The sequence below is a fragment of the Equus przewalskii genome, chromosome 1 (genome assembly GCF_037783145.1).
Source record: "Equus przewalskii isolate Varuska chromosome 1, EquPr2, whole genome shotgun sequence".
Classification (NCBI taxonomy): domain Eukaryota; kingdom Metazoa; phylum Chordata; class Mammalia; order Perissodactyla; family Equidae; genus Equus; species Equus przewalskii.
The window spans coordinates 59,765,566-59,782,366 of NC_091831.1; the positions used below are offsets into that span (position 1 = coordinate 59,765,566).

The 16,801-nt window shown below is 52.1% G+C and overlaps 1 protein-coding gene across 1 annotated transcript in view; it reads left to right on the forward strand.

Moving 5' to 3' along the window:
• Positions 1-16,801, forward strand: part of LOC139074484 (cadherin-23-like) — a 316,069-nt gene that overhangs the window by 246,195 nt on the left and 53,073 nt on the right. The window contains exon 14 of the mRNA XM_070565310.1: positions 11,890-11,954. Within this exon, the coding sequence (XP_070421411.1) occupies positions 11,890-11,954 (65 nt within the window). The remainder of the gene's footprint in view (positions 1-11,889; positions 11,955-16,801) is intronic.

Genomic DNA, 16,801 nt, shown 5'->3' on the forward strand with positions numbered 1-16,801 from the left:
GCTCACCCCCAGCCAGCCCGTCGCCCGCCCTCCCTCCTCCTGCATCCCCCGGAAAATGGCTTTCTGCATCCCACTTTTCTTTGTTTGATGGTCAGATGTGATTAAAAAAAGAAAAAAAGTCACTCAATTTGAGTCTTCCTCAAGCCCAGGGGCATGAGAGAATGGACAGTGTTGTAGAAGGGTGAGAGCAGGATTTTTTTTTCTCTCTTTGCTTTGTGTGTGTGTGTGTGAATGCCAGACAGACTAGAGTTCAAATCCCAGCTCTGCCAGAGACTGACTGTGGGGCCCTGGGCCCAGTACCTGCCCTCCCTGAGCCTTGCAGCTGTGAGCACCATGAGGGCAGAGAGCATGCTCTCTGGCCCACCGTTGTGTGCCCTGTGTCCAGCCTGAGGCCTCTGTCTGAGGTCTGGCTCCCCCCAGAAGCAGACCCTGAGGCAAGGACTGGAGGCCAGGCCGTGTGCTTGGGGGGGTGACCCCAGGAAACTCAGGTGGGCGTGGGAAGTGAGATGAGGTCACTAAAGGGGACATTGTGAAGCCAGTTGCCACGGGTGCTACTGGGGCTCCGGACACCCAGAAATCTGGGGACAGAGGCTGTGCCTGAGTCATCCCACCTCAGGCCGAGGAGCCTGGGGTCCTGATCCATTGACTCCCAGCCCCCATTGAGTGAGAGCAGCTTCTGGGGATGTGGGCACCTTGTCATGCTAATTGCTTCCTTGAGGAAAAAGGCCGCAGGCCAAGGAGGCACAGGTGTTCCCAGAAAAGCAGCCTCTGGCAGGTGGAGGTGAGCACCAGCAGCTTCCACCAAAGTCGAGCACTTTCGCATCCATACAGTGGGGGTACTTGGTACTTATCTCAGTGGGAATGGAAGAGAAACGTGTTATACACATGATTTCTCAGAGTAATGCCTGGACCCAGGAAGGACTAAACAAGGGCGAGCTGTTCTTTCTATTTTTGCAGTTATTATCAGCTGGACTGGCTTCATCTGTAAAATGGGATTGTGACCTCTGTCTTCCTGGTTTTAAGGATTAGGGACAAATCGTGTCAAGCTCCTCACACAGTGCCAGGCCCACAGGTGACGTTCAGCAGGGCAGTGATCTCCCTTATCCGCCTGCCTCCGAGGGGGCCCCCACACTCCTCCTCCAGCTGGCTCACGCATCTCCCCAGCAGGAGGCCCTGGGACCCCCAGGCAGTGCTGGGCACTGGATGCAGGCAGCTGCTGGCCACCTGACAGCCTTTGACGTCCCATAATTGCTTTCCCGCGACAACTCCTTTAAGCACATAGCTGCTGGCCAGAGCAATTTGCTCCCCATCAATTTTTATTTCCAGGTTTTAAAATAAAATAAAGAGAAATAAAGAAGAAGGTGGGGAGCCCAAGAACAACACCGTGTCTGCAATAACAAGCAAGCTGGGACCCCACAGCTTCGGGGCACCTGTCAGTCTGACTCTCCTTCCTCCTCCCCCTGCCGCAGGGCTGAAACATTAATACATGGGCCCCTCCTGCAGGGCTCAGCACCACTTCCCCTCCACCTGGCCCCCTGCTGGCACAGCCCAGGCCCTGAGAGGGGACTCAGCAGGAGCATGTTTGTGTGGGGGCTGGAAAAAGAGAGCCGTGAGAGTTGAGAACGGGAATCCTAATACTTGCTGCGCTTAGAAAGCAGTCTCTATGTGCCAGGCACTGGTCTAAAGCACCTTCTTTAATCCCCACAACAACCCCATGGGGCAGGTACTGTTATTAGCCCCATTTTACCGATGAGCAAACTGAGGCTTGGAGTGGCAGTTAGGTAGTTGTTCCTTCGATCTCTTTCTCCCTCCTTCATCCTCCGTTGTCTTCATCGTCTGTCTCCGCCTCCTCTTCCCTCCTCTTTCTCCTCTCCTCTTTATCTCTTCCTCACTCCTCCCTCCCCATCCTCCTCTCTCCCTGCTGCCTTTCTCCTCTTCCTACCATCATTATCCTTCTGGTGTCCTTCCCTCCCTAGAAGTCCACCTGCTCAGAATTTGTGACTTGTCACTGGTAGAAGGGAGCTCATAAGTCATCAAGTGTACTCTCCTCCTTCATTTTTTCATTCGTTCACCTGCTCTCTGTTGAAGGTCTCCAGCACTGATGGCTGCTGGGGATCTGTGGGGATCCAGACAGATTCAGACCCTGCCCCCAGAGAGCTTACATTCTAGCAGGAGGAGACAGCCGGTAAAGCTTTGCCCACATATTCTTGCCAAAACCATGCCCTTCTCCGCACCACGTCCTTTCACCATCAGGACCTGTCAGCTCCGGTTGAGCCCAGCTGCCTCTCAGCCCTGCACGCCCCTGACCACCGTGGCCCCCACCCCCTCGCTCTCCCCACGGCCTGTGCAGCCGCAGTGACTGCCTGAACTCCGAGCTGCGCTCCTGCCCCAGGAGTCTGTCCTCCAGCAGCAGTCAGAGTGAGCTTTTACAAACGCAACTGTCTTCACAAGTGTAAATCGAACCCTGCAGCTGAGGCCCCAGGGATGAGAAGGAGCCTGCCACCCGAGATGTGGGGAAGAGCCTCCTGGCCTGGCCGAGGGAACCAACCGCCAGTGCAAAGCTTGTGAGGCAGGGACAGGCTTGGCCTATGAGGAACCTGCGGACTGAGGGGAGGGAGCAGAGTGATTGTGGACACAGCTTAGGAGAGGAAGGCAGGGGCCAAGCAGTTTGGATTTTGCCTTAAGTGCTCTGGGAGCCTTATAAGCTGGTGAGTGGTGTCTTGTATTGTCAGACCTCCCTCTGGCTCTGGTGGAGGATGGGCTGCTGGCATCAGAGCAGAAGTGGACAGAACCAGACCAGTCCGGAGTCTGGGAAGCGCACAGGCCCCAAAGCCCACTGTCTGACACAAAGGCCCACAGATGGATGGCTAGGGCAGAGGCTGGACCAGAACCCAGATCTCTCTGTCCCATTTCAGTGGTGTTTTCATGATTCGGCACTTAGCCACAAATCCTTTTTGAGGCCCTCTGTGCCTGGTCTTGCACCGTGCTTCCTAAGGAGATGCACATTTCTGACTCTCAAAGAACAGAGTCCAGCAGGAATAGGAAAGAGGCTCTGACGCAAGGTCCACTGCAGTTGGTTGTTAGCGGCTGTCGATAAGAAAGGGTTGAGAGAGATCCTGAGGCCTCTGTACTCCAGTGATCCATTAGTGCTGTCTGCCGTGGGCAGGGGTTATGGAGTGGTGGCTCTCCCAGGTCCACAATGGAACATGAGAGAGGATGGGCCGCCTTTCCTTTCTCTACAGCCCCACCACCAGTTGGATCCCCACCCTTTCCTAACTGCCCTCCCACTTGGCGACTCCACCCTACCATGTGCTCTGAGCCTTTGTCCCCACTAGCACCCTCTTGTTCTAAGCCCTCCTGTAAGCTCAGACGGCCCAGAGCAGGACCCAGGGGCTTTCCCGAATGTATCTTTCTTCCTGTGATGCGCAGCCTCTCCATGATCTCTCCTGCACCCGTTGTTCACTCCCTGTACCACTGCTCACCTGGAGCTCTCGCCCTCTTATCCCCTACGCAAAGTCCCATGGGAAGCGTTTCCATACAGCCACCATCATTTCCTCTCCTTCCAGGAGTGCGATCATTTCCTCTGGCCCAGGGACCCCCATGAAGGTGCTCAGAGCAGCAGCTTCCAGCCAAACCTTGCCTCTGCCCACTTGACACTGACCACACCCTCGTTCATCAGCCCTGGCTCCATAGCTTCCTTTGTAAGATGACGGAGGTGGGGGTGTGGGAGACTGAGGCACCAAGCATTCCCCCGAAGTGTGAGGCAGACAGATATTTCCTGGCCATTGACTTCTACTTTGTGTCCTAGACAGAGGCCGAGATCCTCATCCACGGAACCATGGGAGGGAGTGCGGGAACAGGGGAGATCACCCAGCCACGTGGCCCTAATCAGGCCAAGTGGAGGTCACCCCAGCCTCTGGGCCACAGGGTTCCTCCAGTGGAGTCCCTCCTGCCTCACGCTGGCCACCCCAGCCCCCCAGAGCTTGCAAGAGAGCAGTTAATCTCGCGTAGTTTAAGGAGTTACTCAGAGGGACTCAGTGAATGATGAATGTGGAAAGCATTACCAGCAAAGCACCGGGGCTCTGTGGAGCTGTTTAAAAATGCATTCTCCCATGTAAATTTCTGCTCCATCAATCCTTATGACATGTCAAACATTGCTATTGTTTCCTGAACAAATTGTACCGCGTGCCCTTCTCTGCAGATTTGTGCACGGGAGCAGAACTGCTCGCTGGCGCTGCTGCCTGCCGCCGTTGCTGGGCCGGGGCTGCTGGGCAGGCAGCTGGGCCCGCCTTGCTTCAGAGCAGAAGCCCCATGCAGGGCGCCTGGGCAAGCGTGCATGCGTGACGGGGGTGCGGGCTGGTGGGGAGCAACTGAGTGTGTGCCTGCCAGCTGCCGGCCTGCGGGACGGCCGCACAGGTGGCTGGGGAGGAGGTGTGGGGGGCAACAGGGGCTGAGACCGGGGTAGGGTGGGGGTTGCTTGAGTCTGAGGATGGGTGCGAGTGTGTGAGTGTGTAGCTGGATGGGCTAGACAGAGCCAGACAGAAAAAGAGAAGGTTTCTATGAGAGTATGTGGGGGATGGGACAGGGAGGTACCAGGGGCTGCCTGAGACACAGAGAGGGGAAGAGAGAGAGAAATGGGTGTGTGTGTGTGTGTGTGTGTGTGTGTGTCTGTGTGGAGAGAGGTAGGGAAGTGTGAGGACACAAGAAGAGAGAAGACACAAGGATGGACTTTCAAGCTATAAAGAAGGGTAGAGGGTGTTTAAAGCTGTGAGAGAGGAGGGTGACTGTCCCAGGGAGGGACTTGGCCGTGTCAGGGCAGCGGCACCGTAGGCCTCAGTTTGGAGGGAAACCGGGAGACACCAGAGCAGGCAGGTGTCGGGTCGGAGCATAAGGCCCAGCGCCAGCAGATGGGTGTCTGCAAGGCCATGAGGAGGACCAGCTGAGGTGCAGGGACGCATGGGGACAGAGTGTTGGCAAGCAGGGATCCTGGAGGGGATGCCCTCTGTCCAGGGCAAACGAATGGAAGAGGGTGAGAGGTGGTGACCGTTCACCAAGAAAACAGGCTGGGGCAGAAGAGGGGTCTGGGGAGGGGAAAAGGAGACAGGAGAACCTGACCTCTGTTGAACTGCTGGGTCCCCTGGGAGTGGCATGAGATGTTGCAATGAGCATCAGAGAGCTCTATCCTGAGGTGCTGGGAGAGGAGCCCTGGGCTGGTCGGGAAGGGCAGCTGCAGCCAGCCAAGTTAGCCTGGCCTTTGGCAGTGACCTCAGGTTAGACCGTACAGCCTCCCCAGTCTAGGCCCTGAGCCACCTGCACACACCAAGACCAAGCTTGGGGCAGGAGTGGGGGCTTCTTTGAAGGACTGTGGAAAGCATTTGCTTGGGTGTCTGAGGGTCTTGGCTGAGGGCCTGCGTCCTAGGAAACAAAGCTGGAGACCCCTGCCGCCTCAGCTGATGGGCAGGGCCAGATTGCTGGGGCCACTATGTCCAGGCAGAGGCTGGGGCAGAGCCACTGTAGCAAGAAGGAGAGACTGCCTGTGGGGGCATCTGGCTTCTACAGGGTGAGGACAGCTACCTGGTAGGAGCACCCTGCAACCCATGGCTGAGCTCTCAAACTACAGGAAGATACCTCTCCCTGGCCCCACCCACAGGGAGAGCAGGGGAGGGGAGTGGTTAAGAGCACAGCCCTGGAGGTCAATGTGGGTTCCTGTCCCAGCACTGTGGCCCTTTGACCTTGGGCAAGTTGATGGACCTCTGAGCCTCAGAACCCTCCATCTGTAAAATGGGGATGATATCGGTGCTGGTCCCAGAGGGCTTGAGAAGGTGGGGTAAAGCGAAGCATGGGAATTGCTGGGCATGGTGCATAGCACGTCGGAAGTACTCAGGGGAATGGCAGGGCACCATCTTGCCCCTCCCACCCTAGAGCTGGGGAGCGATGGGCATTTCTGACTTGGGCTGGCCAATTGGGGGATGCAGCTCCTCCCCCACAACAGCCTCACCTTGTCTTAACCTTTAGAATGTCCCCCTGTGTGTATTTATTTTTTTCCTTTTTGTCAGCAGAAGAAAATTACACTTCTGCTGGCATTGTCCATCACGGAAATAAGCACTCGCGGATGCAATTATAAAAGCCCAAATGAGGAAATTAGTTTTGCTGGTAATACCAGTGTTGGGGAGAATCAGAGGAGATGCCTTATAAATCAGGCACTGGGCAGCAGCCCGTCCCGGCCGCACCCTCTCCCCGTGTGCTAACCACAGGGACAGATGCTGACCTGCCAGCCAGTCTTCCTGGGCTGTGGATGTGTCCCCTGGGGGAGGCTGGTGGGGGCGGCTGAGATGTTCTGAGCCCCTCAAGCTGCAGGAGGGCACTCTCCCCAGCAGCTACCTGGGCTTGTCAGTGTCCAGCCAGTGACTGTCCTACAGACCCACATACACCTTGCCAAAGAGATCTTCTCCACTCATCAATGTAAAATGCAACCCCCGTCGCTTGCTACCCTATTTTCTGCTTTATTTTCCTCACAGTTCTTACCACTGAGTTATTTCATTATTTCTCTCCTCCGTTATTGTCTGTCTCCCTCTCTGATTGTAAGCCACAGTGTCCAGGGAGGGCGTTGTCAAGTTCATGGCCGTGACTTCAGTGCTGGGCACAGTAGCTGGTACATTGGAAAAGCTCTGAAAATCTTTCCTGAGCATAGGGCTGAGCGAGAGTCTGGTCATTGTCTTCGGAAGGTTCTTTCCATGACGCGCTTCTCCATCTGCCCCCTCCGACACACCCTGCCCTTCTCACCCACTCTGCACCTGCCTCGTAGGCTGACTGCATGCCCGTTATGTGAGCCCCCGCTCCTGCCTCTGGGGTTTGGCCAGTAGGGAGCTTGGGTGGGAGATCAGCTTGGGAGGCTTGCTGGAGATGCTCTATAAACCCCAGCTGCACCCCGGGGCAACCAGACAGCCCCACTCTGGCGGCTCACTGCCCACTGTGGCGTCTGCCGATGGGCAGATACAGACTTGTCTGTCAGGCGTGGGGAATGGGGCATACATAGGCGGTTTTCAGGAACAGCAGATTGTGCCATGAATTCCAAAAAAGATCCATCCAGGGGCTCTGGGGTCAAGAACAGTGAGCAGTTGGGGAGCTCCCTGAGGGAGGGGGCACTTGGGGTGGGCACTGAGGAGTGGGCTGGAGTTTGGAAAGCGGTTGTGGAACAAAGGGATGGTACAACCAGACAATGAGAGAACAGGTTGGGTGCATCAGGGAGAGGAGGATACAAGACCGCCAAGGCCAGCTGGTACTGGTCTGGAATTAACTCGGCAGCAGTGGAGAGCCATTGAAGGTTTGGGAGCAGAGGAAAATCATTTTAGCCATTGGTTTTGACTTCTTGCCCCTGGGCCTCTTGTGAGAGTCTTGGCAAGCAGTAAAATGCACTAGTATGTCCCTGTGGGTGAGATTTGAGCCCTGGTGGTATAGTACTGGGGACACAGAGGCACAAGAGGGAGGGCCTGCAGCACAGTGAGGTGCTCACGTGGGACCTTGGGTTGGCATTTCTTAGAGTCGCCAGGTACAACATGAGAGCCACCCAGCCTGGCCAGGGGACGGGTGCTGGTTCCTAGAACGTGGCAGGAGGGAGGAAGCGTTCTTGGCATGAGGAGGTATTTGTTCTCCGTGCACAGGCCCCTGGCCACTCTGCAAACCCTCCTTCCTAGAGTGAGCGCCGGGGCACTTGTTTGGCACTTGACTCGTCCGTTGCTCTGTCAGTTGGTCAGCCACATGGCAAGCCCTGGGAAGGAGGTTGTTTAAAAAGTGCCATAACCGCGGGTGGGGCTGGGATGGTTGGGAAGGAGCCGGTCGCCTGCCCCGGCAGCGCCCTCTGCTGGGCGGGCTGGCATTGCAGCGCTGTTCTGGGCCTCAGTGACCCCGGCCAGTGCTGGGCTGTCCCGCAAGGTGGTCAGTGGTTTTACACACGGGGATTCGGAGGCCAGCTCTGCCGTAGGACAGTGAGGTCTTGGGCAAGTGACTTTCCATCATCGTGTCTCTGTCTCATTTGTTAAGACCGGGGACAGGGGTTGTAACAGTATCTCCCTTGTACAGTGTGGGCAGCATCCAACAATGCACATTGATACTGTCATGTGGATGTGGCTGCAAATGTAGCTACAGATGACAGCCATACCAGGGGCTTTCCTGCGCAGCCTTCATGTCCAGGCTCCACAGCCCCAGCTCCACAGTGCGGTCAGGGCAGAGCCCTACCCACCCTCGGGCAGTCAGGGAGGACAGGAGTGGGTGAGCCAGGCAGGAGAGGGAGGGGGCGATCCCGGCAGAGGGGGCCGCATGGGAAGACTGGGTCGGTCGGGTCTGGGAGCTGGGTCAGACAGGAGGCTGGAGCCAGCAGTAAGGCTGGAGTGCAGGTGGAGAATGCATGGAGACGAGGAAGAACTGTCCCCTGAGGGCACCAGTGAGCGCCAGAGGGCCTTCAGTGGGGCTGCCTCCTCCTGGGCACAGGGCTCCTAAGCTGGCCCACCACAGCCCGGCCCTGGCCTGGGTGCCCCAGCGAGGCCCTCGGTGTCAGTGCTGGCTGCCCCCACCCTGGCAGGACCACAGAAGCAGCTTTTCATCTTCTTATTCTGCTTCATGCATTTGAAAAATGGAAGCTCTCCCTCTCCTCTTCACCAGGCATACATATTTCATATGGTCATTAGACGGTGGCACTAAAGGACTCACAAATCTTCCCTGGTCAGCATTGGCGGCCTGGGCGGGCAGCAAGAGGCCCCTGGGGAAGGGGGTCACTGAGGGAGCCATGGCTGTGCCAGTCCACTAGGGGAGGGGGTGGGGACTGGGGCGATGGTGGGCAGGATGCCTGGAGAGAGAAGACAGTCCCGTCTTGTCACCTAATTTCCCTAGGCCTCAGCTGCTCTAGGCCCCAGGGCAAAGGGGACTGGACAAGGGGAACTCAGGGGTCCTTCTTGCCCAGACAGTTCACGTGCGATTCTGCAGGGCACCCAGATATGGAGGGCTTGTCACCACAGCCCAGATGTGACCTTCAGGGACAGGGGACCCCCATGGTTGGGCACAGTCCTCCCCCCCACCCCTCTGCACTCCCCAGCTGCTCTCCCCTCCCCCCTCCCCCGCCCCTCCCTTTCCCTGTGAATCCTCTCCTCCTCATCCTTGCGCCCATCTCTCCACCACCCCCTTCTTACTAGAATTTGTTCGTTTATCTTTCCAGCATTTGTGAAGCCCCTGCCGTGTGCCAGGCACCATCCTGCTGGGAGGGGGGCCTGAGAGACGCGGCTCTGCCCTCATCGCTCCCCCAAACCCTTTTCTTTAACAAATGGGGTCACTGAGGCCGCAGGAGGTTACTGTTTGGTCACACAGTGACCTGGGCTGTTGACACTGGCCTGGAACTGGGGTCTCTCCCCAAACTGACGCCTCGCCAAGGGGCTCGATGGCATCTGGCCAGCTCTTCTCCAGACCCAGCTGCAGTTGTAGCCTGAATACAGCACACATGGTGATGATTATTTGTCAGCAGAACGAAAGGGAACTTAGGGGCTCCTCCACCCCCACTTCTCCTCTGGTCCCTGGAAGGTGGGGAGAGAGGTAGGCTTATTAGGGGCTTTGGTCTTCTCTCCCCTGGAATAACCAGGCGTCTTGCCTTCTGAGAGCAAGTTCTCTCAGTTTAGAGTCAATAACACATAGAAGCTAAGGTCAGGGCACTGGGTTCAAATCCCGACTCTGCCCTGTGAAGCCTTAGGTGAGGTATTTACCCTCTCTGTGCTTCAGTTTCCCCATCTGTAAATTAGAGGTGGCACTGAGAGTGGTACCCACTCATAGGGTTGCTACGAAGATAAAATATGTGACAAGTGTGAAGTGTCGATAAACAGCAGTTGTCGTGAGGAATGGCTCAGGGCACAGGAGGGTCTCTCACGGAAGCGGTCCTGGGTTGGAGGGCTGTTACAGAGCTCGGCGTCTTCCTTCTCACTTATTCAACACGCATCCTCTGAGAACCTGTCGTGCCCTCGGAGCCTGGCCAGGCCCAGGGAAGGGAGAGAGGTCCACACGCGGTCTGCTGGGACAGAAACAGTGGGGACGCTGAGTGGAAAATGTGTCCTGTAAGAGCAGTCCTTTCACAATATTTGCATATGTCAAATCATCACAGTGTAAACCTTGAATATATTAGAATTTTATTTGTCAGTTATATCTCAATAAAGCTAAAAACTTAAAATTGGATAAAAAAATCAAGAGGTGTTGAAATATTTTTAGCAGCGGACCTTTATCCGGTTATGATCCTATAGAGAAGCCCTGAGTGTAAGTCAGATGTCCGTGGACCCCCCAACATCAACCCAAGGCCTTTCCCTCCTGGCTTCTGGTGGCAGGCGGCACTTTGCCTGGCTCCAGGGCAGTGGCCTGGAAGAGAATGGAAGTCACAGTGCCTGGCACGGAGCATAGGCTTAATAAGTGACTGTTCATTGAATGAATGAATGGTGTCAGTTAGCCTGCGCTGTGCACTATAACCATCCCAGGGACAATGCAGAAGCCCGGAGGTCCCAGCCACAGAGGCCACGCCTCGAGTAGAGCTGCTGTCATCCTGGAGAAAGGAGGAGGTGGAGAGAGGCCTCACTCAGGTGGCCCAGGCTGGACGTGGGATCCCAGCTTCTGCCCCACTCTGCTTGTAACCTGCTGGTGACCTAGAGTGGTGACAGGGTTACACTGGGCCTCAGTTTTGTGCTCTGTGAGATGAGTGGAAATGTCTGTTTCCCTCATGTTGTGACAGTTGTGGGGATGAAATGAGGTCCCATAAACATGGATGGTCTTTAAAAATGTAAAAGGTGTGGTAGTGAAGGCTGGCAGTGGTCCCCATCATACCATCATTGCCACTGTCGTCAGCATAAGGTAGGCCTCTCTCCCTATAGTCTTTTGACTACAAGTGACAGAATGCCAACTTGGACCAGCCTAGGTGAAAGAGGTCTTGTTGGACTCACAAACCAAACTGAGGTGGGAAGGGATGTCAGATTCAGGACTCTAGAACTACCAGGATCCAGCCCCTCTCTTCTAGCTCTCCTCTGGCGGGACCTGCATCCTCCCCACATGTCCAGCAGCTCCCAGTTCATGTCACCCCAGCTTCACTGCTCTGGAGGAAAGCTTTTATCCTCAGCAACAATAAGAAGGATCCCAGGGAAGGATTCTGATAGGCCCCAGCTGCGGTCAAGGGCCACTCCCAGCCCAGTCCCTGTAGTCACAAGCAGAGCAGGCAGCTGCCACTTGGACCACTTGGTCAAGCAGAGAGAGGTGCCAAAGAAGGTGGGGGTGGGCGGCAGACTGTGCAGCAGAAGAGATTGCCAGCCAGATGACAGTCTGCCCTACAAGTGCGATGGGTGATTCCCAGGGTTGAAGAAGGGAGGGGCACCGGAAATCCCCCCAGGGGCGTCCCCCACTGAGGAGCACATTTGGCTTGGAGGCTTTGAGACTGGGGGAGAGTCACTGAAGGATCCACTCGCTGGCTGAACCCATCCCCACCTTCATTGGTGATACTTCACAAACCTACAGGTTATGACCCCAAGGCACGGGTGCAGGATCTCTCCTCCATGCCCTGGAGGACCTGCAAAGAGTAAGCCCAGCCAGCCTGACCTGAGTCCAGGAGGGCTGCTTCCACAAAGCTAGAGATTGAGCTGTGAGACCAACCTACTAGAACTGCGCTCTCCAGTATAAATTTAAATAGCCATCGGTGCCTGTTGGCAGCCGTGGTGAACAGCCCAACTCTGGAACATTTGGCCTGAGGCATTGTGTGGGAGCATGGACAACTCCCACACAGTGGGACGGGAACAGCCTGGGTTCGCTGTGGACGTTTCCTGGGAGATAGGAGCCTCAGCTGGGTCTGGCAGTAATGACGTCTTGTTCTCACCTTTGCAGGCAACAGACAATGACGTGGGCACCTTCGGGGAAGTCAACTACTTCTTCAGCGATGACCCTGACAGGTGAGACCCTGCCCCAGCCCCTCTGCAGCGACCCTCTGCCTCTCACGTGGTCCAGGAAACTTCTCAGAGCCCAGGGAGGGCCATGTGCCCTGTGTGCCCCGTCACAAACCTCTGCCGGGTCAGCCCTGCTTGTAGTGCAGTCCTGCTCCAGTCCTCTAACCCTCTGGAGCATAGTTCCTCCAACCCTCAAAAGATAGCCTTTAGTCTGGGGAGTGAAGAAGCCCTGACTCACTGGTGGTAGGGCACTGCCAGCAGCAGCACCTCAGCTGGCATCCATGAAGCTCTTACCATGTGTCAGACTCTTTGCCAAGTGTTTTATACACATTATCTGATGGGAGCCTCACAACTAAATGATGGAGGAATTCAGGCTAGGCACTATTATCATCCCCACTTTGCAGATGAGGAAACTGCAGCCCAGAGAGCCTGAGTCACTTGCCCAAAGTCACACAGCTGGTAAGCACACAGCATGCAGGGCCAGGCTTCTGCATGTGGTCCTCACCACCAGGATACTCAGCCTCCAACGTGCTGCAGCCATTAGGTAGGTGGCTGGCCTCACCCCTGACCTGTGCCAGCCTTGCCTTCTCCCCCACCATGGTTCTGGGCCATCTCTTTCCCTTGTCTTCAGTTAAGCTGAGCCAAGGGGAAGCCCTCTCATTTTTAACAAGATTGAAAGCCAAGTTGAATTCAGAGGGCAGGTCTGGTTCTAAAAATGAAGTGTCTGATACGTCTGGAAACCCAACAGGATGAGTAAGAAGTGGCTGTCGGCTTGTATTACCAACCCCAACTGTCTGTGTGAGTGACCAGGAAGAGATGGACATTGTTAGGTATACCCGGCCATTCTCTGCCACTCTGTGATGGGCCTCAAAATGGGAGGAAGGAACCAGCCGTGGCACAAATGCACAGGCCTCCCTGTCCCTCAGGGGACCGTGTTCTTGTGGCCTTGGCCTGATCATCTTGGATTTCTTCATCTCTTCCCATCTCCTGGGCCGGGGGCTTTCCTGGTGTCAGAGCCGGGACTTTCCAGGCTTGGTGGCTGGCAGCTGTGGACCAGGTGGGGGCACACAAATGTCAGCTGACAACTCAGAGGAGGCTTCTGAGGGGAAATTTAGAGGAAGCAGGTAGAAGGATGGTCTTGCTGGGCCTTGTTCCTCCCCAGGAGACATTCACCAGGCCCTTCCCCAAGGCTCAGTCTCTCAAGCAGAGGACAAAGGGGAGCTCCTGAGAGAGGACCAGCCGCCCCTCCCCTTGCTCGATGCTTTGCTGCCACTTTAAAGCATTTTGGTGCAAAACCATCTGGGATGGCAGAATTTCTTTTCTTTTTTTAATGCTCAAATATATGTATTTTTTTAAATTGAGATAGAATTGACATACAATAATTCCCCCTTATCCACAGGGGCTGTGTTCCAAGACCCTCAGTGGATGCCTGAGCCCATGGATAGTACCAAACCCTATATATATTGTGTTTTTTCCTATATGTACATACCTATGATAAAGTTCAATTTATAAATTAGGCATATTAAGAGACTAACTACAATAACTAATAAAAAATAGAACAATTATGACAATGTACTATAATAAAATTACCATAGATCTTAGCAACCTCAGCATAGGATTTTTTTCTTTCCTGCAGCATTGTTCACAATAGCCAAGATATGGAAACAACCTAACCTTTCCTTATTAAGTCGAGAACTTTCACCTTTTCACTTAAAGGAAGCACTTCATGGCTTCTCTTTGGCATATCCAGATTGCCAGCATCACTCCTTTTGTGCTTTGGGCCCATTATTAAGTAAAATAAGGTTTGCTTGAGCACAAGCACGTGATACTGTGACAGTCGACCTGATAACCAAGGTGGGTACTAAGTGACTAACGAGTGTGGAGCTTATAGGGCGTGGACACACTGGACGGCGGGATGATTCATGTCCTGGGTGGACAGAACAGGAAGATGCGAGATTTCATCATGCCGCTCAAAATGGCATGCAATTTAAAACTTAGGAATTATTTCTAGAATTTTCTATTTAATATATTCAGACCATGGGTAACAGAAACTATGAAAGTGAAACCGTGGATAAGGGAGGACTACTGTATAACGTTATATTAGTTCCAGGTGTACAACATAATGATTCAATATTTGTATATATTGCAAAATGGTGACCACAATAACTCTAGTTAACATCTGTCAGCATTCGTAGTTAGAAAGTTTCTTTTTCTTGTAATGAGAACTTTTAAGATCTACTCTCTTAGCAGCTTTCAAACATGCAATACAGTATTGTTAACTATACTCGCCGTGCTGTACGCTGCATCCCCGGACTTCGTCATATTATAACTGCAAGTGTGTACCTCAGGACCACCTTCACCCATTTTGCTCACCCCTCTACCCCCTGCCTCCGGCAACCACCAGTCTGTTCTCTGTATCTATGTGCTCATTTGCTTGGTTTTGTTTTTAGATTCCACATGTAAGTAAGATCATACAGTATTTGTCTTTCTCTGTCTGACTTATTCCACTTAGGATAATGCCCTCAAGGTCCATCCATGCTGTTGCAAATAGCAAGATTTACCTCTTTTTTATGACTAAATAATATTCCATTGTATATGTATACACCACATTTTCTCTATCCCGTCATCCATTGGTGGGCGCTTAGGTTGTTTCCATATCTTGGCTATTGTGAACAATGCTGCAGTGAACATGGCGGTGCATATATCTTTCAAGTTAGTGTTTTTGTTTTGTTCAGATAAATACCCAGAAGTGAAATTGCTGAGTCATATGGTAGTTCTGTTTTTAATTTTTTGAGGAACCTCTATATTGTTTTCCAAAGTGGCTGCACCAGTTTACATTCCCACCAATAGTGCACAAGGGTTCCCTTTTCTCTACATCCTCGCCAACGTTTGTTATTTCTTGTTTTTTTGATGATAGCCATTCTGACAGGTGTGAAGTGATATCCCATTCTGGCTTTGATTTGCGTTTCTCTGGTGATTAGTGATGTTGAGCATCTTTTCTTGCACCTGTTGGCCATCCGTATGTCTTCTTTGGAAAAATGTCTATTCAGACCCTCTGTCCATTTTTTAATCAGATTGTTTGGTTTTTTGCTATGGAGTTGCATGAGTTCTTTACATATTTTGGATATTAACGCCTTATCAGATATATGACTTGCAAATATTTTTTCCCCTTCCATAGGTTGACTTTTCATTTTCTTGATGGTTTCCTTTGTGTGCAGAAGCTTTTTAGTTTGATGTAATCCCATTTGTTTATTTTTGCTTTTGTTGCCTTTGCTTTTGGTGTCAAATCCAAAAAGTCATCACCAAGATCGATGTCAAGGAGCTCACCACCTGTGTTTTCTTCTAGGAGTTTTATGGTTTCAGGTCTTATGTTCAGGTCTTTAATCCATTTCAAGTTGATTTTTGCGTATGGTTTAAGGTGGTGGTCCAGTTTTATCCTGTGCATGTGGCTGTCCACTCTTCTCAACACCATTTGTTGAAGAGACTGTCCTTTTCCCATTGTATATTCTTAGCTCCTTCATCATAAAGTAATTGACTGTATATGCATGTGTTTATTTCAGGGCTCTCTATCCTGCTCCACTGGCCTCTGTGTCTGTTTCTGTGCCAGTCCCGTGCTGTTTGCACTCATGTAGCTTTGCAGCACAGTTTGAAATCAGGGAGCGTGGCTCCGCCAGCTTTGTTTCTGCTTTCTCTTGCTTTGGCTACTTGGGGTCTTTTGTGGTTCCACACAAATTTTAGGATTGTTTGTTCTGTTTCTGTGAAAAATGTCATTGGAATTTTGATAGGGATTGCATTGTATCTGTCGATTGCTTTGGGTAGTATGGACATTTTAACAATATTAATTCTTCCCATCCATAAGCACAGAATATTTTTCCATTTCTTTGTGCTGCCTTCATTTTCTTTCATCACTGTCTTATGGTTTTCAGTGTACAGGAGTTTCACCTCCTTGGTTAAATTTATTCTTAGGTATTTTATTCTTTTTAATGCGATTATAAATGGGATTGTTTTCTTGATTTCTCTTTCTGATAGTTTGTTATTAGTGTATAGACATGCAACAAATTTATATATATTGATTTTGTATTCTGCAACTTTACTGAATTCGTTTATTAGTTCTAACAGTTTTTTAGTGGAGTCTTTAGGGTTTTCTATATAGAATATCATGCCGTCTGCAAACAGTGACCGTTTTACTTCTTCCTTTCCAATGTGGATCCCTTTTATTTCTTTTTCTTGCCTGATTGCTCTGGCTAGGACTTCCAATACTATGTTAACTAAGAGTGGCAAGAGTGGGCATCCTTGTCTTATTCCTCATCTTAGAGGAAAAGCTTTCAGCTTTTCACCATTGAGTATGATGTTAGCTATGAGTTTGTCATATATGGCCTTTATTATGTTGAGGTACATTCTCTCTATACTCTGTTGAGAGTTTTTATCATAAATGGGTGTTGAATTTTGTCAAATGCCTTTTCTGCATTAAGTAAGATGATCATATGATTTTTATCCTTCATTTCGTTAGAGTGGTGTATCACATTGATTGATTTGTGGCTGTTCAACCATCATTGCATCCCTGGGATAAATCTCACTTGATCATGATGTGTGATCCTCTTAATGTGCTGTTGAATTCAGTTTGCTAATATTTTGTTGAGGATTTTTGCATCTGTGTTCATCAGGGAAATTGGTCTGTAATTTTCTTTTCTTGTGGTATCCTCGTCTGGTTTTGGTATCAGGGTGATGCTGACCTCATAAAATGAGTTTGGAAGTGTTCCCTCCTCTTCTATTTTTTGGAAGAGTTTGAGAAGGATTGGTATTAGTTCTTTAAATGTTTGGTAGAATTCACCAGTGAAGCTGTCTGGTCCTGG